Source organism: Apodemus sylvaticus, chromosome 8, assembly GCF_947179515.1.
Source record: "Apodemus sylvaticus chromosome 8, mApoSyl1.1, whole genome shotgun sequence".
Classification (NCBI taxonomy): Eukaryota; Metazoa; Chordata; class Mammalia; order Rodentia; family Muridae; genus Apodemus; species Apodemus sylvaticus.
The window spans coordinates 3925200-3948594 of NC_067479.1; the positions used below are offsets into that span (position 1 = coordinate 3925200).

Here is a 23395-nt window from a genome sequence, read left to right on the forward strand (position 1 = left end):
ACAACCCTCAAGAATTTTATGTGAGATTTTTTTGTCTTCAAAGGAATACATTTCCAGCCAGCCAGCCACAAAGGTTCTTATGTGCAAGCAAGCATGCTCACTTCAGAATGCTCATGATGGACTGGTAAGATAGGGCAGCAGCGACTTTTTTCTTAGAACCTCCATAATGTGGGAGGGGAGAAGTGCCTGCGAGCCTGTCGTCCAGGTAAGCCTTTCCTAGGAGGACTTGAAAAGGCAAGACAAAGCACCAGCAGCTCCATTGTGGGACCTGAGTGCCTGTGGATGCTGGGAGGTTTTGAGTTCTGTAAATTAGACCCCATAAAGAACATGGGAACAACTGCCTGCATGTCCTAAATCTGCTTCTTCCTCAGCACCTTCAAACCTCTTAGCCACACATACTTAACCATTGCTTGTCATTATTGAGAGTTGCCCATGCTGAGCCAGAATCCTGTCTTACAAATCTCTCTAGATAACAAAGCTTTGAGCTACATATAGGAATTATCCTTCTTTCTTTTTTTAAAATGTAATTTTATTTTTTTTATTTTCTATATTCTTTGTTTACATTCCAAATGCTTTCCCCTTCCGTCCTCCCCATATGTCTCTTAAGCCCTCTTCTCTCCACCTATTCCCCCAATCACCCCCTCCCATTTCTCTCTCCTGGTACTCCCCCCCTACAATGCTGGATCAAGCCATTCTAGGACCAGGGCTCTCTCCTTCCTACTTCATGGGAATCATTTGATATGCTAATTGTGTCTTGAGTATTCAGAGCTTCTGGGGTAATTAATATCTACTTATCAATGATTGCATTCCATGTATGTTCTTTTGTGATTGGGTTACCTCACTTAGGATATTTTCCAGTTCCAATCATTTGCCTAAAAATTTCATGAAATGTGGTTGCTGGGAATTGAACTCAGGACCTCTAGAAAAGCAGTCGGTGCTCTTAACCACTGAGCCATCTCTCCAGCCCATTATCCTTCTTTCTTAAGCTTATGGTTTAGTTGTTGCTGAGACAGGTCTAATGTAGCCCAGGTTGTCCTAAAATATACCTTGCCAGTTTGAACCTTCTCTTTTGGCAGATGGTTGATCAAAAAAAAAATTATTAGTAGTATTTGCAATTGTAGCAGTGTCTAGCTCTGGCTTGTAACCAAGTCTTAAAAATGCTTTCCTATTAAATTTCACTTATAAAACCTATATGTATTTACTTGGATCTTTAATCAACCCCAAATTATTATTTTTTAACATATCTGTGGTTGGAGTTTTTCTTCTGGTCAATACGTCAGGTCACTGACCTCACAGGTTGGCTTTGCTTTCCCTGAGAGCCATCTGCCCTGACTCCTTAACTCTGCCACCTTCCTCGTTCCTATCCCTACATGATACACCCTGCACCCTGGCCAGGGATTGGGGGTGGGCTCCATGGTCCTCATGTGACCCGCTCTGACCACGTAGGGCAGTGGTCACAGGAGCTGCAGGCCAGGTCTATGTGAGCTGCTCCCACAGTCTGACTGCCATGGTGCTAGGCTGTGTGCTGAGAACTATTCTTTACTTCTGTTGGTCTCTGAATGGTCTGACTGGGTCTTATCTGCTTACCTGATATTTCTAACTAATTTTAGTGTTCTTATCATTAATAACCTTATGAAACTCTTAGATCAAGTAAGTAACAAGCAGTTTTCTTTGCTTCCAATAGTCAGCACGTTACTGCATGCTTTGTCTGGAATCGACAGACATACTAACAGTGGAGACCCTTCCCTTGTTCCTGCCCTTAAAAGTTTTAAGTTCATCCCTCACTGTAGAAACTACAGAATGTCTGCTGTGCATTACTTTCTAAATACAGCTCAGACACCTATTAGCTCATGAAGGGACAGGTTGGTCCCTAAGCTAAAGTGTGTCCACAGCACACCAGTGACATGGGCCTCGTGAGCACACACAGCCCTCCTGTAGGGAGAGCAGGGTGGAGTACGCTGTGGGTTGGCCTGCACTGGGGAGCTGCAGTCATTCTGTTTACTGTCAGGTACCTATCCTGTCTGATACCAGCTTTAAGAGATCCGCAAAGTCCTAAAAGCACATATACAATACTGGGTTCAAACATTCACCTAACTCAACGCATACTCATATTCTGAATAAGCTGAGAAACCACACAAATTCTAGCAAATGTATTCAACAATTCTGCCCCATCACAAGTCTTTGCAGAGTTAACTTACTAGTCTGTGCGATGATATTGGTGTGCTTTCTTAACATAGCAGCTGCGGTCTCTGACAGTGTCACAATCACTTCAAGGGCAAGTTGGCGCTGCATATTATTGAGGTTAGTGTCTCCGCACAACTACAAAGACAAATTGGTATACATTCAGTAGTTCAGACTACCGAGCAGTGTTCAGATGAGCAGAACACTGACCGAGGGAGGGAGTTAACTTGCCTTTAGACTTAACTGTAGAGTTGCTTCTAAGTGAGGGCGCAAATACTTTGGAACAGTATCCGCAATCTCAACAAGGGATTTTAGGACTGAATCATCATTCTGGTAGCATGAGTCATTGACAGCCTACAAATGAAAAACAAAACACAATGTGCTCAAGACTCACCTTGTGGTGCAATGCCTCATTCCTCAGAAACACTAAACACTTGCCCAATGTTAAGAAAACACCTTTCCCTTTGAGGAACGCACGCACGCACGCACGCACGCACGCGCTAACTCTAACCCTCCTCCCCCCCAATACACTTAGGCCTAAGCACTGGGAAAGGCAAGCCTAAACCACAATGAAGCAGCATCCTAACTGTAAGAATGGCTTAATCACAACAAGCCACTCGTTAGGGCCTGTTGAGAATACATGTTAGTTTAGCCACTAAGTATTTCTAAAAATGGGAAATCACATGATCTGAGCCTAGAAAATGACGACTTATTTTTAGCTTTAGTTGTATCACAGGTTGAACCAATTAGAATAGAGTGGGAAACTGTGTATATAGTGACTATACCCACACATTTATGAATCAAGGTCCACTGTGTTAATTCTGGTTGGCTGGAGCTCACCATGTATACAAGGTTGGCTTTAAAACTAAGAGATCTAACTGCTTTTGCCTCCATGTGCTAATGACTTATATAGCATCTGTCTCCTGTTAGGTATCAGGAGCAGCACAATCAAGGACATCAAGTATACATGGTCATATACATATTTAACACCATTTTACCATAAAGGACTGTGGTATGAGCACAGTGTACTGCACTCTCTTCCACACGTGTGGACTTTGTATGTTTACAGCGTACTGCACATACACACATGTGGACTTTGGTATGAGCACAGTGTACTGTACAACTTGTACAATATACGGATTTCCTAACTATTATTTTTTTTAAAAGGATTTATTTATTTATTATATGTAAATACACTGTAGTTTATCTTCAGACACTCCAGAAGAGGGAGTCAGGTCTCATTACCTGATGGTTGCTGAAATTTGAACTCAGGACCTTTAGAAGAGCAGTCAGTGCTCTTAACCACTGAGCCATCTATCTCTCTAGCCCCCTAACTATTATTTTAAGGGCTAAGAAAGCCTACTAGGGTTGAGGAACAGCCCAGCTGGTGTTTGCCCAGTATGCAGGAAGCCCTTAGTCCATTCTCAACAGGCCATAAACCTGATGTAAAGTCCAGGACTTAGGAGGTAGACTCAGGATGCTCAGAAGTTCAAAGCTGGCCTTGGCTACTTAGCAGCTATAGGGATACACAGGCTACCTTTGATCTTCCCTCAAAAAGAAAAACCATAACAAATCCTAAAGAACAATCAACCAAAAAACTCAACCAAAAGCTGTCTTTTAATAGCACTCAGAAGGGCTGTGAGTTTGAGGTGAAGCTAGGCTATAAGACCCTATCTCAGCCAAGGAGTGGGGTTACGGTGGGTATAGGGGGATGGGAAGGCAGATCTTTTGAGTTCCAGGATAGCCTGGTCTACAGAGTGAACTCCAGGTCAATCCAAGAAATCCTTTCTCTGGAAAACAGAACACAACAACAACAAAGCAAAATAGACCATGTCTCAAAAAATAAAACAAAACAAAGCAAAAAAACAGAACAAAAAAGCAAAAACAAAAACAAAACTTTAAGGGGTCCAGAGAAATGGCTCAGGAGGTAAAGGCACGGGCAGCCAGGCTGCGGTCTGAGCTTGATCCCCGTGACTCAGAATGGATTTCCCATTTGTCTTCTGAGTTCACATTAGGAACCCTTGCAAGGACATGCTCAATGGGCACACATCTGTGCTCACTGACTAAATCTACAACTGATGAAAAGAAATGCAATCCCCTGGAAACCAGCATGAAGGAGTGCTATCTATCCAGAGGTGTGTCTTACCTGTAAGAATCCAGGCAGCAAGTCTGCGAAGTGTTTGAACAGAGCAACGTTATGCTCATTGGCAAGGATGAAGGCAGCTGTAGCCCTGGCCGACAGTGTCCTGATCTGCAAGGGAGGCAGGAGGGTCACACGTGAGAAGGTTTTGGCAGACTCAGTGAATCCAGCATTTATATTTTAGGGCATAAAAGTAAAAAGGGGGGCTATCAGGATGGTTAAGAGGGTAACAGTGCGCCGGGTATGGTAGCCCATGCCTGTAATCCCAGCACTTGGGAGGCAGAGGCAGGCAGATTTCTGAGTTCGAGGCCAGCCTGGTCTACAGAGTGAGTTCCAGGACAGCCAGGGCTACACAGAGAAACCCTGTCTCAAAAAACTAAAAACCAAAACCAAACAAACAAAAAAGAGGCTAACAGTGCTTGTAGCACACACTTGGTTCCCAGTACCCACACAAAGCAGGAGAGGATCAATGCCTGAACGATGCTCTCTACTTGTGTTCATGGACATGCCAACACTCACCTCCACAGAAACAAGTAAAACCCGGAAACAGAAAGCAAAAACTGCCCTTTACTCCAGGTAACTCAGGTCACAGGCTAGCCCTGAATGAGGTTGGTGGTAATAGGAGAAGTGAAAGGTTTTACCGAAGGATGTTCCTGATCTTGCATACACTGAACTAACATCCGTTTGATGACGTCCAAATAGTGCTGTTGTTGGTTCCCAAAAATTCCAGGAAAATTCCTAGGAAATGATTCAGAAGACCCGTCTTTAAAAGCTATACCATCTTTCCAAGTTCTGGACTTAAACCTGATTAAACAGTATTCATCAGTCCTTAAATCGCACCAACCACGAGTTCTAAGTGGGCGAATTAGAAGTAGGCAGTGGAACTGCACACTGAGGGCAGCAGGCCCCAGCTTCTCTTTCACTGCTCTCAACTAGAAGACAAACTAATGTCTTGACAAGAAAAGCAACACCTGAGGTCTGCTCTGACCACTTGTGTCTGGTCTTGGTGACCCAGGACATTCAAGTTGCTCTTCAGTGCATTTGGAAAACAACTAAATGAAACACTTTTACTGAACTACAGCAGTAATGTGTCTAACACCTATCACATACTGCTTACGAGAGGTAAAGTTCACAGAGAAGTTTGTTAAAATATTTAAAACCACAGAAGATCCAAAAACATCTTTTACAGGGCTCCTATTTTCAAAATATCACCAAAGTGGTTTTTCTAAAGTTACACTTGGTCCTGTGTGAAAACATTTCAGAACTGTCAAAGACGCCTAAGAAAATTGCCAAGTGAGAAAAGAACAGCTGTTTCTTCTTCCAGACTTCTTTCCAATACAAAGACAAAACTTAAATTATTATAACTCTCAGAGCTGCAAGGCTAAAACAATCAACTAAAATGTTTTAGATGTTAGTGACATTAAAGTTTTCAAAATATTAAAACAGATTATATACCAAAATATGTGAAGGGCAGCTTCCCGGAGTCCCATGTTTTGTGAGCTGACTGAATCAAAGAGGAACTTTAAACCTTCAGGCCACTGGTTGTTGCCGTCCTCATCTACAAATACAAAATCCAGACATGAAGCGTGCAGCTCAAACTTCATAAATTTATGTGACTCACAATGCACACCAGTGCAGACACCACCCATGCTATTAACATCCCATTAAAACAATCTAAGCATAAGCACAGCACTGTAAGGACAACTGCATTTACAGGGTAGTGAAGGCAGACAGTCCTGCTGCTCACCCTCAGACTGTAGAAATGGAAGGGAGTACTTCCATTTACTTAACTATTTGGTCACAAGACACCCACAACCCACACCTTCTCTCTCCCCCACATTAAGGCAGAACCAAAGTTGAAATCAAATTATTACTTTCAAACTGGAGAAAACATCAGGAATCCCTGGAACCAGAGATGTCATTATTGTTGTTATAATGATGATGATGATGATGATGATATCATAATAACAGCTACCTACCCTGGCCTGGCCATCTGTTAGAGCAGTCATGTGGCCAGTATACACTGTGCTATGTAAGTGTGATAAGGAGCCATCTGTGTTTATTTAACAAGACTGAAAAATACAAAATTTAAGGCAGATCTGTTGGTGCAGGACAGGAAAATGACGACTTCAAGGCCGCCTTAGGGACAGTAGTCAAGTGGTTTTGCCTGGCACGTGTGAGGCTTTACATTTAATTTTCAGTAGTACAAAAGGAAAAAAAGAAAAACTTAGCAAAGAAGCCCATGTATAGCCCTAGCCCTTGTGTGGCTGAAGGAGGACTGCCCTGAGCCTTAGGCAGAGGAGACTTACTGCTCAAGGTCACAGTAACTAAGAGTCTGTTTGTCTTCTTCCTTCCCCTTTCTCTTTCTTTTCCACCATTATCTTTCTTCTTAAAAAGCTGAACACACAGTAGCCAGGCAGTGGTGGCACATGCCTGTAATCCCAGCACTCTGGGAGGCAGAGGCAGGTGGATTTCTGAATTTGAGGCCAGTCTGGTCTACAGAGTGAGTTCCAGGACAGCCAGGGCTATACAGAGAAACCCTGTCTTGAAAAAAACCAAATCCAAAAATCTAACCCCCCCTCCCCTCCCCCCAACAAACCCAAAAAACAAACAAACAATTGAACACTAAAAGATAGAACCAAATTCCTACTTCTAACTTTATTTGTGGTTCAGGCACTGAATCCTAAGTCCTGGGCCTACTCATCAACTACTCCATCATTGATCCACACACCTACCAACAGGCCCTTATGCTGTCCAAACTTAAGGATAATCACAAGGGGTTAAGACAAAAACAACAAACAAAACAATGCAACTACCCACTAACCCAAAACAAACACACACCCTGACACACCATTTACAAATTTCCCAGGGGGCTTTAGATTGTAGCCCAATGCTAGGTACAAGATTGTGTCCCAAAGAGAAAGAGAAAAAAGATTCTTAAAATATCCCTGTAATAAGTAATACCTGCCTGCACCCCAGCACCGGGATGTGGAGGCAGTTAGCAAGTTCAGAGGGAGCTGTGCAGGAGACCCTGAATCAAGACAAAAATGTCTACAAGGGCACTTTGAATAGCAATGGCCAAAATTTTAGAATTGCATTCCATAATTTTGGCTCTACATTTTGATAGAATACACAGTTTGTCGATATCTATAAATATTATAAACCATTCTAATTTAAAAAACCAGGCGCATAAAAGCTGGGTATGCTGACTCTCTCATTTGCTGTCCCAGCACTCTAGCAGCTGCGGCGGGACTGAGGAGAGTTAGACACCAATGTGGCCTATAACAGAGTCACCACAAAACGTGAAAGGAGAGACAAGGACCAGGTGCATTAGTACACAGCACAAAGGAGGACAGGGCAGGCAACTAGGACTAATCAGGACCATGTCTCAAAGAATTCCCAAACTAACGAACAGCAACTATGGAGCCCTACTGTGCACACACCTATTAAATTCCTGGCCAATTCTGCAGCAATATCACAAATTTTTTTCCTCATGCTGGATTGTGTTTCCATCTGAATGATCATTAGCAATTCACTCTTGATGGCAGTCTGGACATCTGATGGGAGAGCTGGATAGACTTCATCAAATGCAGAGGACAAAAGACGTCTTAGGAGAACAGCCGCCATTTGTCTAGCCTATAAATAGATAACACTGTTATTAAGCTCATGTCTTACTAGAGAAAAGATTTCCAACTCTATGCCATTGATGGGTTTCACTGTCCTATTTTTATAACTCATTTCAAATCACCTTTCAGTTTTTAAAAATAATTAACTCTTTCTGGTCACAATAATCTATTTAGCAAGCACAGGCGAGAAACACCTGAAAATTCACATTGATACTTCTGGGGACTGTGGATCCCTTGCCTGTCTGGCTCTGCCTTCCCTACCTCCCCTTCTGTTCAGTTTGGATTGTTCTTGTCATTAACTGCCCTTCCTCATTAGGCTCTTTGGTAAAATGCTATTAAATCCCTTTATGATTCTTTATTGTGAACAAAGCCCGCAAGTTCCCAGTAGCTATAAAATATCGATGTATCTCAATGTGTACATTCTTTTTTTTTTTTTCTTCAAGACAGGGTTTTCTCTGTGTAGCCCTGGCTGTCCTGGAACTCACTCTGTAGACCAGGTTGGCTTCGAACTCAGAAATCCATATGCCTCTGCCTCCCAAGTGCTGGGATTAAAAGGCACATGCCACCACTGCCCAGCTAAAGTGCACATTCTTAGATCCACATATTAAAATCTGTGGAGCCTGGTGGTGCTGGTGGTGCACGCCTCTAATCCCAGCAGTCAGAAGGCAGAGGCAGGTTGATTTCTGAGTTCCAGGCCACCTTGATCTACAGAGTGAGTTCTAGGACAGCAAGAGCTACACAGCGAAATCCTGTCTCAAAAATAAAACCAACAAGCACCTGTGGAATATATTTATGATAACATCTATGTATCAGTCCTTGGGATAGTCAGGAAGTTGAAGGGAGTGCCAGTCAGGATGTAGAGGCTCCTTCACAGCTAATCCCTGAGCCAAATCAAGATTTACACAGAACTTAACATGGCTTCAATCTGTGACTGGCTTCACTGTATTAGGTAGCTTCCTTCTCTCAAGCAAAGCAGCCAGCTAGTTCTTATTGTTAATCACCCTGTGATCTTCACACCATTCTGAATTACAATGTGTGGAAGGACCAGCTAGTAGCCGTTGTAGATTGCTTTCTTCTTTCCCATCAAACATCACAAGCAAATGCTCGACTGTTGGCAGAGTACCTATGACCTTGCTCTGTATGCAAGGTGTGTAAGCAGGGTTTCTAGATCTCAGCATCAACACTTCCCAAGGTAAGAGATATTCAATACTGTAAGGACATTGCTTTACGGTATCAAACAATAAAATTAGGTAATAAACACACAAAAAAAGCAAACTATAAAAGCTATTTTTACCACAGAGGAATTACATTAACATTCCAGTAAATCTGAATCTTGTACAGTAGATAATTCACTAAAAATCCTAACTCCCTGGCTAGGCAGATCAGGAGACTCACAATTACAGGTGGCCTGGGCTATAATGTGAGAATGTGAGACCATCTTTTTAAAAATGAAGGTGGACTGGGGAGAAGGCTCAGTTAGCAAAGTGCTTGTATAAGCTATGTATAATAACATGCTTATAATCCGTTGTAGGATTATAACATGCTTATAGTAGCCATTGTACATTGCTTTCTTCTTTCCCATCAAACATCACAAGCAAATGCTGGAAAACCAGACCAGGAGAAATCCTGGGGCTTGCTGAGTAGCCAGTCTGGCCAATGCAGAGTTCCAGGTTCAGTGAGAGATCCTATCTCAAAAGATAAAGGGGGAGGAGGATTGTGGAGGTCTGCATCTCCCTCTGGCTTCCAAATACGTGTTCACACATACAGGAATATGTACATAGCTAAAAATCAAGACTCTGGGATACAGCTTCCTTTTGGGGCACCTTTCCTTTTGTGCTTAAATACTCACTATAATAGTCCTTCTAAAACTATATATAAAAATATGGGTGTGGATTAAACACATCTTTAATCCTAGGACTCTGGAGGCAGAGGCAGGTGGATCTCTGTGACTATGAGGCTAGCTTGATCTACAAAGTAAGTTCTAGGACATCTAGGGCCACACAGAGAAGTATTTTATAAATTTATTTTCAAAATATTTGGTTAACAATAAAATGCTATTGAGGGGCTGGAGATGGCTCAGCACCTGCCATTCTTTTATTTTTTTTTAAGACCTACGTATTTATTGTATGTAAGAACACTGTAGCTGTTTGTCTTCAGACACCCCAGAAGAGGGCGTCAGATCTTGTTATGGATGGTTGTAAGCCACCATGTAGTTGCTGGGATTTGAACTCAGGACCTTCAGAAGAGCAGTCAGTGCTCCTAACCACTGAGCCATTTCTCCAGCCCAAGCATCTGCCATTATTGAGGAAGACCTGGTTACATTACCAGGACCCACATGTTGGTTTAGAGCATTCACAGGCACTTATCTGGTAAATATACATATATACAAAACACTTATGCACATAAAATAAGTAAATCTAATTTTCTCCCCAAATGCTTTGTGAATTGAACAAATTCACAAAGAACCCAATTTTTATAGTTAGAAATTTATGTTATGTGTACAATGCCAAACACATCGAAACTGGCAGGAAAATTGTGAATTTCCAGGTCAGCCTGGGGTATACTAACCCCCATCTCTAAACTAACTAAATAAGATCTTTACAAAAAGTAAAGATATACAAAGTTACTAATTTTTAACTATCCTAAGAACATGTCATAATTCTGATATTTAGTAATGAATCATTAAAATTCTTATTAGCACTGAGCGTCACCCAGCTCCGCAGTTTACTCATGCCATGAGAGTTAGTGCAAGCGTTAAAGAATCACCTCCTCAGCAGCTGTTGTGTTTCTGATGGCTTGTAAGAGGAATGTGATCTTGGACCGGCCTGGGATATTCTCATAGGTTTCCTGCATGAGACAACGAAAAGTTGGGAGAAAATGTTAGAAAAATCCAATGAACAAATCAGTCACGACATAAGGACCAGAATGCAGTAAGTCAGCACTGATGTTAGCAGTTTCTTTTGGGATGTGAAGTGTTCTGCTCCAGACAGGTAAGGAAAGAGTTCTCGGGTTTGCATACTTTCAAAACTTATGTCCTCTGGCTAACAATAAATAATCTCAAATGCAGGGCTAGGAAGATGATTCAGTAGTTAAGAGCATTACTGCTCTTGCTCTAGGTTTGGTTATCACCATGGACACTGTGGCTCCCAGAAGAGGAGCTGCATGTGACCTACTATCTTCTAGTCTCCATGGACATCCATATTTTTTATGCTGCGTTTTTCTACCTCTCAAATGATTGGAGTCCTGAGAAAGCAACTGATCAAACAAAAAACAAAAACAAACCCCCAAAGTTGAATCTGGATCTATTAAGAAAGGTTTTGTGGGTCAAAAAGAATGCTTTCTCTTCTCTCCTTACTTAGTATCATAGCAAATGTGTTAGCAATAGGAAGGTAGATGACATCAGTCAAAAGCAAGCTGTGTGGTGTTCCCCTGTGGAAGACCACACCAACTGGTTGTTCAGTGCCAAACACTCAGCCCTAAAATCATACATATATGTAACATACAGACTGAGCAGGCTACATTTAGCAACATATATGCACATTCATAATGCATACAATAATAGTTTCTTTTAAAGCCCTAAATTTGAAGGAGAGTGGGGAGAGGTACATGGGAGGGTTTACAGGGAAGAAAGATAAGGGAGAAATGTAATTATATTAAAATCTCAAAAACAACAAAAAAGCAAATTGATAGAACAAATCCCAAACAAGGCAACTTATGCTGAAAAGAATTCCTGTGCAAGAAGCCCAGCAATGGACTTCATTCCCTCGACCGAGTTAGGCACATCTGTAGTATTTCACCTGGAAAAGCTCTTACTAAATTAAATCATCTCTTTCTACCTGTCTAGAGTAGATAATAGTTTCTTAGCAGTCTAAGTTTGAAGACCTTACTTGCTGTCACTGGATTTTCAAAAATGACAGAAAACAAAGGCTCCTTAGAACCTGTCCCGGTATCTCCTTTATGCCACTAAATGTGCATCACAGCATCTATCTGAGACACTGGCAGAGAACAAGGAGAGCAAGTTTATCTCTTGAATCAGTTAAAATGAAAGACAACAGTGACAATCTGGGCTTCCAAGGCAACCAAACTATTCTTCAAATGTCTCTGGTACCATGGGTGGCTAGCAAACTCATGAGTTCTATTTATATAAGGCCACACAGGTTTTAAACTCCTTAAACAGCTTAATCGGAGGAAAACCAGGGTTTTGGGAGGGAAGGTGAACCTCAGGCCCATAGTCCAACAGGAACATAAAACTCGTGCTAAAAACTGTGCCCAATGGTGTCAGAGCTGAGATGCGGAACTAACTTTATTAAAATAAAGACATAAATTTATATAAAAGATAGGCTGATTACAAAATGGATATGCAGTGGGCAGTAGTGGTGCACGCCTGTAATCCAGCACTTGGGAGGCAGAGGCAGGCGGATTTCTGAATTTGAGGCCAACTTGGTCTCCAGAGTGAGTTCCAGGACAGCCAGGGCTACAGAGAAACTCTGTCTCGGAAAAAAAAAATCAATCAACCAACCAACCAACCAAATAAAAAACAGCAAAGAAAGAATAATCCTGTTACAGAACTGTAACAATGTAATAACTCTCTCTTAATTCCCTGTACCCAGCAGGGTCAGACCCACTGGAGTTATGAACCTTTAACCTTTTCATTCTTGAAAAACTCAACATAATTTCTGATTGCTATCCTTGTCCAGGTGAGGCCATTGGTGTCACCAAGTGAGTTCTTTCAAAGTGAGAATAAATAATGTACGCCGAACATTCATCATGGTTCCAGGATGAATGGGAAATTCAGTCTGAATGGCATGGAGCTCCTGAAGAGGGACTCTCATCTGTATATTCAATGGTGGGAAACGTTGTACTTCATTCACTCCAGGGGAATAGGCAAGGATGAAGGCACACAGCAACACAGCTTCCAGTCCAGCCTATCTTTTTCTTAGCCTAGGCAGACTACATTCTACAAATGCAGACTGCATGATTCCACTGTACACAATCAATGCCTGCCAGGATATGCCTCCCTCTGCCTGCCCACAAAGGAGAAAGGTTCCCTTCTCACTCACTCGAGTTTTATGACAATTCCTTGCGTGATAAAATGCCAAAGAGGGAAGAAGGAACTTCTACTTTATAAATATCTTGGTTCCCTAATCAAGTATATTTTCCAATGTTATCCTTCTTCAATACAATTCCCATCAGTGAGGAATACTACATGCTGGGCAGTGGTGGCGCACGCCTTTAATCCCAGCACTTGGGAGGCAGAGACAGGATTTCTGAGTTTGAGGCCAGCCTGGCCTACAGAGTGAGTTCCAGGACAGCCAGGGCTACGCAGAGAAACCCTGTCTCAAAAAACAAAACAAGTCAGGCGGTGGTTTTGCACGCCTTTAATCCCAGCACTTGGGAGGCAAAGGCAGGCAGATTTCTGAGTTCAAGACCAGCCTGGTCTACAGAGTGAGTTCCAGGACACCCAGGGCTATACAGAGAAAGCCTGTCTCCAAAAACAAAACAAACAAACAAACAAAAAAACCAAACCAAACCAAAACAAAAACAAAAACAAAAAAAGAAAGAAAATTTAAAGTCTTTCAATCACTTCAACAAAATGTAACAATGTGAGTTCACTGTTTGATTCCTTACATGAGAGTAAAAGTAACCTTAGTCTAGAATCTGGTATTGATTTGTCAACTTGAGTATTTTTATTTTGGCTGAGTAAATTACAAATACATTCTCAGAGTACATGCCAATTTTGCAGCTTCAGTAAAGTATTTTCATATTTGTTTCATCAGACTTAGTATTTCATTTTGTTTAGATTATAAATTTCCCCAGGCAAAAGAGGGGCATTGAGAGTTTTTGAACAGTCTTTTTTTTTGTGCTTTTCTAGAAAGTTTTATTTACAACTTGCCATATGGTATCACGGACCACCCTCACCCTGAACTTACTCTCTCGTCAAACTAATAAAATTCTGTGTCACAGTACTTAATTTCTATGTAAGTATGTTCTCAGGATATATTAAGGAAAAATGTAGTATCTAAATATTTTCACTAGGAATAGAGACCAAGAGTACTAACAAGTACTTATTTCCGACTGTTCTTTATGAGAAAATGTGCTGAATGCTACTAACTATCCCTAAAGTGATGTAAGAGACAAAAGATTTACAACAGACACCAAACTGGAATTCAAGCTGAACCAGACACTGGTATTTAGTTCAATAGAAGAGAGATTCCCCACCAGGCTTGACAATAGACTTAAGCAAGTGGAGGGAAGGGGGAGAATTAAACTAGCTTACTAATTACAAAGCAGTTCTGCTCTGCAACACATGGAAATTTCTATTATAGGGGATTATGAACTTGCTTTGGTTTAAAAAAATTACCTCGAGTTTGCAGAAAGCTTCAAAATGTTTAGGCATCATCATATCCCAAGTGGAAACTGTTACAAGTACTACATGCATACTTTTAAATACATATACTATCTTTAAAATAAACCTTGCAACGCCTGCCCAGGGAAGTGTACACATACTTCAATGTTCAGTACTCCTTGAACACACTAGAAGCATCAATTACTCATTCATAGGGAGATGCTGGTATAAATAAAGCACCTTTACCTTTATCTATACAATGTAAGGTCTTCTGGGTTACAATGTGAAATGAACTGAGGGAAAATTCAATTTACAGAATTATATATACTATATATCCACTCGGGTAACATGATGTATACATGAATGCTTTTAAAGATACATTTTCAAGGAAGACTCATGAAATAAACGTGAAGAATGGGTTAAGGATTATACTGTTTGAATTTCATGTTATACATTGTATATTACTTGAATAAGGCAGGCCAGGGAGCTAGGCTAGGGGTCTGCCACAGGTTTGAGGGCCTGTGTAAACTAGAGCCAAAACTTGTTATCTTCCCTCCCCCCAAAATTAATTTTAACAGTACCATTTAAAAAAAAAAAGATAGTTTAAAAGCACCATTTCACACAGAAGTTAAGTTCCCAACTTACTTACTAAACTAAGTGTGGCCAGAATATCCTTCCTACTTAAAACGAAATTAGCATCTGTGTTTAAGACAGCTCTCAATTTAGGTCGGTAAGTACAAGACATGTCAACTTCACTAGCTATATGTAAAATGCAACTTTGCTATGTAAGTAAAGGTATCAACACATCTTCAGGGTCTCCTAAAAAACTTCAGACACATGGGTCGCAAGAAGCTCCATGGATCAACTTTCCTAGAAATTACCTCACAAAAATCTGAGCCTCAACACTAACAATGTATCATCCGTCTTCTATTGAGCTAATATAATAGCATTATTGCAAATGGGCTTACAAGTGCATTTGAAATGGAACTCTTGAACTAAGACAGGTTGAGAACGATCTGGGTTATATGAAAAAGATGGCACTGGCCCAGTTAGCCAGTCACAGTTCCCAGTATATCCCATTTATAAGCCCTAATCTCAAGAGACCAAACAGAATTTGAAGGAAGAGCAGAGCGAGGTGGTCAGCAGGAACCCCTCAAAGGCAACTTCACGCGATCTCGAAGGGGCCGGCATGTGCAGTTCCTTTTAGAAAGCAGAAAAGGGGCTCGAGGGGAGGACGCCGTAAGGCAGCGACAGGCAAGACACACGTTTCCCCAAGCTGGGATGGGGAAGGGAGCGGCAGGGGTGGGGGAAGCGGGACCGGTCAGGAGCTGCCGGGGTCTGGCCGCCCGGGAGGGCTGGTGGGCCACGCGGAACGAACGGGGCTGGGGTGTAGGGCCCGCGGGCGGGGCAGCGCGTCAGGCGCTGTGGCACGTGTGCGCGGGTCGGCGGCGAGGCAACCGGCGCTGCCGCTGCACGGGCCGGAAGGGCCGGGGCCGGGCGGGAGGCGCTCACGTGGGCTGCGGGGCCGCGGTCCGCCGGCCGGGCCGACCTGCGCCGCTCGGCCGGCCGACGAGCGCCCAGAGCCAGCGGGCCGGCTGGGGAGGGAAAGGATCGGTGCGCCGGGGCCGCGGGGCCGCCGATTCGCTTACCTCCGCCTGTTTCCGGACCACATTGTCGGGGCTGAGCAGGTTTCCCAAGAGCAGGTAGAACTGTTGCTGCTCCGCCGCGGCCGCCGCCATTGCGCTAGGCGTGAGAGAGAGAAGGAGGGAGCTATGAAGCGCGCTGGCGGGCCGGCGGGAGGATTGGGGGCGGGCCCAGCGCGGCGACCGGCACCAGCGGCGGCGCGGGGATAAGGGGCCGGGCGGGAAGGGCGGGGCCGAGGGGGGGCCAAGGGAGGACGGGGCGGGGCCTCGCGCCCTCTCACCCCGCCGCGGCCATCGGCGCCGGTGTCCTATTGGCTCGCGGCGCGAGGGGCGTGTCCGAGGCCGCCCCCTCGAGGGCCGCGGCGATTGGTCACGCACCCTGCGGTGTCGTCACTCCTGCGCGCGCCGGGAGGCGGGGCTGGCGGGTGTGTGGCGGCCAGAGGGCCGCTGTAGGAAGAGGTTGGAATTCGCTGGGCGCGGGTTGGGAGGAGCCGACCCGCCTGGGCAGCCTCGAGGGGCGTGAGGCCGAGTCTGGAGGAGGGGCCAGCTCCTAAGCGCGGGAGATTTCGGCGCCGCAGGCTGGCTGGAGTTCCCTGCCCGACTCGTGGTCGCGCCTTAGGGCTTTGGGGCTCCGGGACCCCCCATCCCAATCTCCCCAGCAGCGATCATACACACACCCGCCTCTGCAGACCCCTCCGTCTGTCTGGCCCTGTGGTGTCGTACCGTCCCCCTCAGCCTGTGACTCAGGCGGCCCCTACCCTCCGCGGTCCTATGACTCATGTCCCGGGACTGTCCCGGAAGAGGGGTTGCTCATCTGGGACTCTTCCCCGCTGATCGAAGCACACATGCTCCCACCCCGGGAACTTCTACCAGTCCTGGTGTTTGGAGTTTCTTTGCTCTCTAAGGATGGGAGAGGTTATGAGCCACTCCCTAACGTGGTTGATCTTAATGATAGTTGACGCTTGCCTGCAACCAGGGGTCCAGAGGCTGCTTCCCTCTCCCTCCCCCACCTCTGAACTCCAATGACTAAACACCAGCTTTGGTCTATTTTTCTATCTGCTGCCTAAGCAAGAGAGAGCAGAGCTCAAATCGAAACACTTTGAGAATCGTTTCCTATTCAGGATCATGTCTAAGGTCCACAGACACAAATGCTCATATCAAAAGGAAAATCGTATTTCTAATAAATTAAGAAATGAAAAAAATACTTCCAAACTAATGTATGAAATGGTCTGACATTGAAAAAACAAAATGTGGCCCGAGAGTGAATTTTCCTCAGCTGGAAATTAATTCTACAAAATAAATATGCTGGCCTCCCAAAAATGAAGAAGGCAATCAGGGTTGCAGCTACACCTATAGAGGGGAAACCTTTCTCCATAATTAAGATTCTGTTGTAAGCCGGGCATGGTGGCGCATGCCTGTAATCCCAGCACTTGGGAGGCAGAGGCAGGCGGATTTCTGAGTTCAAGGACAGCCTGGCCTACAGAGTGAGTTCCAGGACACCCAGGACTACACAGAGAAACCTTGTTTCAAAAAACAAAAAACAAACAAACAAACAAACAAAAAGATTCTGTTGTAAGAATCTTGGCTGGCTCTCAACTTCCAAGTTTATTCCAGCTCCTTAGCCCAGACTCTGTTGAAAACCTAAATTGACAATGACAGCAGGTGAAAGGGATATGTCCCGTGTCAAAAGAACTCTACTACTTCATAAGTAATAAGTTTCCACAGCCTGAGGCAGGTAGTTACAGCTCAGCAACTCATGGGATTTATCTTGAAGTCTTTCATTTCTTGTTGGCAATTGTGGGTTTTGAAAGTCTTAATTACTTTCTCTTGGATGATTTTAAAGGTTGGTTTTACATCATCCATAGTCAGGTCATGCAAAATCTGGCCAGAAGCCCTGGGATCACTTGCAATTGTGAGAACCAGCCAGGATTTCTACAGTGGCATTTAGTTGATTTTTGGAGAAAGTCACCCCCTCTAATTTTAGCTGCCACACTGGCAGGGTTCTTTCTCTACAGGAGGCCAACATAACTACTGTGTAGAACTGGGTTCCTACCTTGAATGCATTCTTTGGCCACGTTTGCTTTCTTTTCTTTGAGATCAGACCATTTCATACATTAATTTGGAGTCGATTTTTTTATTTTGATGTGTGTGTGTGTGAGAGAGAGAGAGAGAGAGACAGAGAGACAGAGAGAGAGAGAGAGAGAATAGGACATGAATTCTTTAGAGTTCTTAAAATTTGGGGAACTACATACTAATTTTTAATTAACTAGGAAACAGTGAAATAAGACAAATATATATATAATATATATATATAGGGTTATAGCTAAAACTAAAGATTTCTCCACAGATCAGATTCTGTTATAAAATTCTTGGATGGCTCTCAGCTCCGAGTTTATCCCAGTGCCTTTGCCCAGACTCTGTTGAGAACCAAATCTATACATTGCATATGTGCAGGATTTAGAGATGTAGATCAGTGGTAGGGTGTTTGCCTAGCATGCATGAGGTCCAGTGCTTAGCAGCACTGCCTAAAGGAAGCCTGAAGATTCGTGCAGTAAGCACAGCCCTCAGGATATAGAAGCAGGGTGATCAAGAGTTCAAGATCGCTGAGCGGTGGTGGCGCACGCCTTTAATCCCAGCATTTGGGAGGCAGAGGCAGGTGGATTTCTGAGTTCGAGGACAGCCTGGTCTACAGAGTGAGTTCCAGGATAGCCAGGGCTAAACAGAGAAACACTGTCTCGGAAAAACAAAACAAAACAAAAAGATGAGAGCATCCTGGGCTACATGAGCCTTTGACTAAAACAAACATTTACTTATCATAAGTTTGTGCATCAAGAGCTCTCTGGGAGTAGTAGTTGTTTCATTAGTTTCTGTTTACTTTGGTTGTTGAGTGGGTCTCACTGTCTACCTCTGACTGGGTTTGAAATCACAGAGCCTCTCCTGCTTCTGCTTCCCAAATGCTAGGATTAAAGGTGTATGCCTATTGATGACTCAATGTGTCTAGTTCAAAAGGAGATGTGCTTTTAGTCTAAAAATGTAAACTGCGCATAGAATTAATAATTAATAGAATTAATAATGGGACATTAACATTTTATATCGATAACATGTAGAAATAGTATATTAGGTTAAAGTCTATTAATGAAATTTACTAACTATATTATTATATATATCGATCATTTTTAGCTGTTTCTCTTATTTAAATATGGCTAGTTAGAAACTTAAAAAATAACATCTAAAAAGCATGTATTTTACTTGTATTGGATCGTGCTTTGCTAAAGAATAAAATAAGTGGCTAAACTAAACTATGTACTTGGTCATTTAAATTAGGTATTGACTTAAAGGGATAAATCAGTTACCGTACAGTGTTTTCTGTCGCTCCCAGTGTTTTGACTTGATTCTCAGGGATTTGGAGACATGGCACAGCACTTTCTGAGCGGTGTTCCTTGCTTAGGAATGTCCTTTCCCTGCTGGCTTGACATCAATAGAATTGAAGACCTTTAGAAAACAATCAAGTCAAATCTGATCTTGTAGACTAAATATGTACAGCCAAGCCTGGCAGCCAGTGGCTCTAACCCTTAGTCCCAGAACTCAGGGTCACCTGAGTGTGATCCCCAAGACTCACATTAGAAAAAGAACTGAGTCCCCCCAAGTTATCCTTTGACTTCTCTACACACTTGCTGTACACACACACACACACACACACACACACACACACTTTACGGTTTGTTTTTTTTTTTCAAATCAAGTATTGGTCAAGAGCTAAAGAAAAATATAATTTTCTGGAGGATGACTGTTTTTATTTAAATGTGGCAAATGGCTTTAAATACTGCTGTCCCCTTTGCTGAATTTTAAGCATGAAATAAAAATACACTTAGCAGAAGGATTTCATTTTTAAGATTAATGTTTTTACTTAGAACACAAATATGTTGAATATAAAAGAATGGAAAAAAACACATCATATAAACAGTTTCCAAAAGAAGGCTGATGGACTGTACTATTGTCACCCAAGCGGAGTCCAGAACCAAACGTGTCTTTAGAGTTTAGTGAGATGGCAGCTGAAGCTGGAGCAGTCTCAGGTCAACTGGAGTTGGTCTCAAATAAACTCAATTCTTGTGAAGGCAGAAGGAGACTACCTTCCCACAAAACTGTCCTCTGAGCTGTGTGTGTGTGTGTGTGTGTGTGTGTGCGCGCGCGCGCGCGCACACACGTGTGTCAGCACTTATACCCACAGTCATACATCACATACATTTTCTTTTAATCTTTTTTTGTTTTGTTTTTTGAGTTTTGTTTTTGTTTTTTTTTTTGAGACAGGATTTCTCTGTATAGCCGTGGCTGTCCTGGAACTCAGACCAGGCTGGCCTTGAACTTAGAAATCCGCCTGCCTCTGCCTCCCAAGTTCTGGGATTAAAGGCGTGTGCCACCACCGCCCAGCCACATACATTTTTTTTTTCCACAACAACATGTCATTAGAGATGGGATAGTTCTGTTACAGAAGGGTCAACCCAATCAGAGTTAAAGATTTTTAGTATGTTAATTTCCTTACGTGTAAAAGAAATTCAAGCTACACATATCTACATGGATTGGGTAAGAGAGTATGCGTGTGGCTGCGTATGTGCCGTATGGGGTGTGAAGTTAGAGGACAGGGAGTTGGCTCTCCCCTTCCTTCCACCATGTGGGTCTCAGGGATCAAACTCAGATTGTGTGACTGAGTTTACTGGCTGATCTTGCCGGCCCAGACATAGAAGTTTTAAACACGTGAATCTAAAAATGCCCCAAATAAGGCTTGCCCCACCTAAGGAATGAAACAGCTCAGTGAGAACAGTGTGAGAAGTTGGTTCCCACTTCCAGCAACTGATAGGATAGACAGAAGACAGAAGGGAGCTATGACATGCTATAAATCCAGTGTCCCTACTGGGTTTGCATAGGACACCACCCACTAACTGCTGTGAGTACACATTTTCCTCAGTGCATATACAGCATGATCCAGGATGGATCCTTTTTTTTTTTTTAAAGTTTGTAATCATAAAAAACTTGACCGTCATAGATTTGAGATTAGATTTAAGGACTACAAGAAAACTGAGAACTTGACATGTATGTAGAGATTAAACAGTACAACTTTCAGTGGCAGTCACTTTAAAGGATAACTCACAAGAGAAGTTAGAAAACACCAGAGAATGATAAAACTATCAGACAGCAACACTTACAGAGCGCCACGATAGTGGGCTCATAAGGGCGATCAGAGCTGTACTTACATAAGACGCAAGATGCCGGGTGGAAGGGTTTCCTCCAGTAATCCCAGCACATAGGAGGCCAGAGTGTCCTGCTGCCATCCCCAAGTGCTGAAATAACAGCCTTGGACCCTCATGTCTAGCTCCTGATTTTTTGACAAAGGTCCTGTGGTTTGTTTGTTTTCAATGTGGCTACTTTGTGGTACCCAGTTGTTTGGTCAAATACAAGGCTAGATACTGCTGAGAAGAGATTTGAAGAATGTGATCTAAGGTTTGTAATTAATCAACTTAGGAAAACAGACTACCCTCCATGAGATGTGTTCATTTTTCATAACTGAGACTCTAGTAAGAACCGCTCAGATATTTTGGAGCAAGAAACAATTCCATCCCAAGGAAATCCTGGTGCCCTTTCAGATTTCAAGCTCACACTGTGAGCTGGTAGCTAGCAGGACTTGCAAGAGTCCTCAGAGATCTTGACCCTGCTAGTACCTATGGTGCTAAGAGCTAATTCTTTTCTTTTATTAAAGATTTATTTATTTATTATGTGTAAGTACACTGTAGCTGTCTTCAGACACTCTAGAAGAGGGCATCGGATCTCATTACGGATGGTTGTGAGTCACTACGTGGTTGCTGAGATTTGGACTCAGGACCTTTGAAAAAGCAGTCAGTGCTCTTAACCGCTGAGCTATCTCCCCACCCCCAAGAGCTAATTCTTTACAGTAAATATTTTGCACTCTGCCTGGTGGCACTAGGCTGGAGGTAGGGAAGGGCATATCCGTGTGAGTTCAAGGCCAGTTTGGTCCTTCAGTCTGTTGTATATAACTATGTACAAGGCTAGCCTGCGAAACTGTGTAACTAGACTGGCCTTGGACTCACCTTGTAGTGGAGGATAATCTCAAACTGATCTAAATTCTGGGATTACAGACTTGTTTCAGCTGGATGGGTTGTATATGGTGCTGAGGGATTGAAGCTGGACTTCCTGATGCCTTCAGCCAGCAGAATGACAACCCTGGTCTCTCAGTGCTTACCACCACCAGGAGAGTGAAGAGAGAACCCATAGATTGGGAGGAAACTTGTGCAAGCCGCTTATCCTTTAGGAACTTGAATTCAAAACATATGTGTAAAGAAGTCTTACACTCAACAAGAAAACAGCCCAATCAAGATGAGAGCAAAGTATTCGAATAGAACAACACACACATGGGAAAAGTTCAACAGCGTGAACCGTTACAGATGTGCCCAGGAAGACCTCCAGGTACCATTTTGTCCAGAGTCCCTGCTTTAGTTAAAATGGCAGTCACAAGCATTGCTGAGGATGTGGAGGAATTGAAACCCTCATCCCAGAATCCCCCAGGCTCAGATTCCCCGTGCTTTGCTGATGGAGCACATGGGACAGAGCCTTAGGACAGTGGCAGAGGAAAGACTGTCAACTAGAGATGGAGGAATCCCAGTGTGGCACAAGTAGACAGCAAGGTAGTACTTGGGAAGAAATAGACTACAGATACATTCGACATTCCATGGATGAGCTTTAAGATCCTCTTACAAAGCACTTCAGACACAAATGCTCAAGAACAAAATGCCCAGAATGAAAAACAATCCGTTTAAATAAACGAGTGTTTGCCCCATGCCTGGGGGTGGGGCGGAGGGAGAAGAGGCGAGGGAGTATGTGACTGCTGATGCTTAGGTAGCTTTTGGGGGGGCGGAGAGGGTCCCATAGTTTTAATCATCTACTCATCAAACCCCATAGTCACCAGGGAAGACTGAACCTCAACCAAGGAGCTGCCGAGATCAGGTTAGCCTGTAGGCAAGTCTGGGGTGTTTTCTTGACTGTTGATTGGTGTGGGAGAGAGATCCCAGTCACTGCAGGAGGGTTGTATAAGAAAGCTAGTTGACAGCCAGGCAGTGGTGGCCCATGTCATAAGCGGCACAAACCTTGCACAGTGAAGATGAATTATCTATTGTAGATAGGAGGAAAGTGTGAGGCCAGACCGGAGTAAGCGAGGTGGGTGGGGGAGGCCTGGAGGGACAGAAGGCCATCGCCGGAGCATTGTCCCAGGTTAGTGAGACTCGCTGTAAGGAAAAGGGGAACCCCTGGGAGATTAATAGACTATATCTTAGAAGGAAAGTGTGAGGGACTAGGGAGGCACTACACTGGGAGAGTTCTCGCCTAGTGTGTGATAGTTGTAATTTCAGGCCTTGGGAGGTAGAAAACAAGAGGCTCTGAAGCTCTTTGTCAT

The 23395-nt window shown here is 43.4% G+C and overlaps 1 protein-coding gene across 1 annotated transcript in view; it reads right to left on the reverse strand.

Annotated features, from left to right (window-relative positions):
* Ipo5 (importin 5) overlaps window positions 1-16157 on the reverse strand; it is a 34952-nt gene extending 18795 nt beyond the window's left edge. Inside the window, exons 1-8 of the mRNA XM_052190623.1 lie at window positions 15943-16157; window positions 10714-10794; window positions 7765-7957; window positions 5777-5879; window positions 4963-5059; window positions 4328-4432; window positions 2413-2535; window positions 2199-2319 (exon numbers count right to left, since the gene is read on the reverse strand). Coding sequence (XP_052046583.1) covers window positions 2199-2319; window positions 2413-2535; window positions 4328-4432; window positions 4963-5059; window positions 5777-5879; window positions 7765-7957; window positions 10714-10794; window positions 15943-16032 — 913 coding nt within the window. The 5' untranslated portion in view covers window positions 16033-16157. The remainder of the gene's footprint in view (window positions 1-2198; window positions 2320-2412; window positions 2536-4327; window positions 4433-4962; window positions 5060-5776; window positions 5880-7764; window positions 7958-10713; window positions 10795-15942) is intronic.
* Window positions 16158-23395: the final 7238 nt, after the last annotated feature.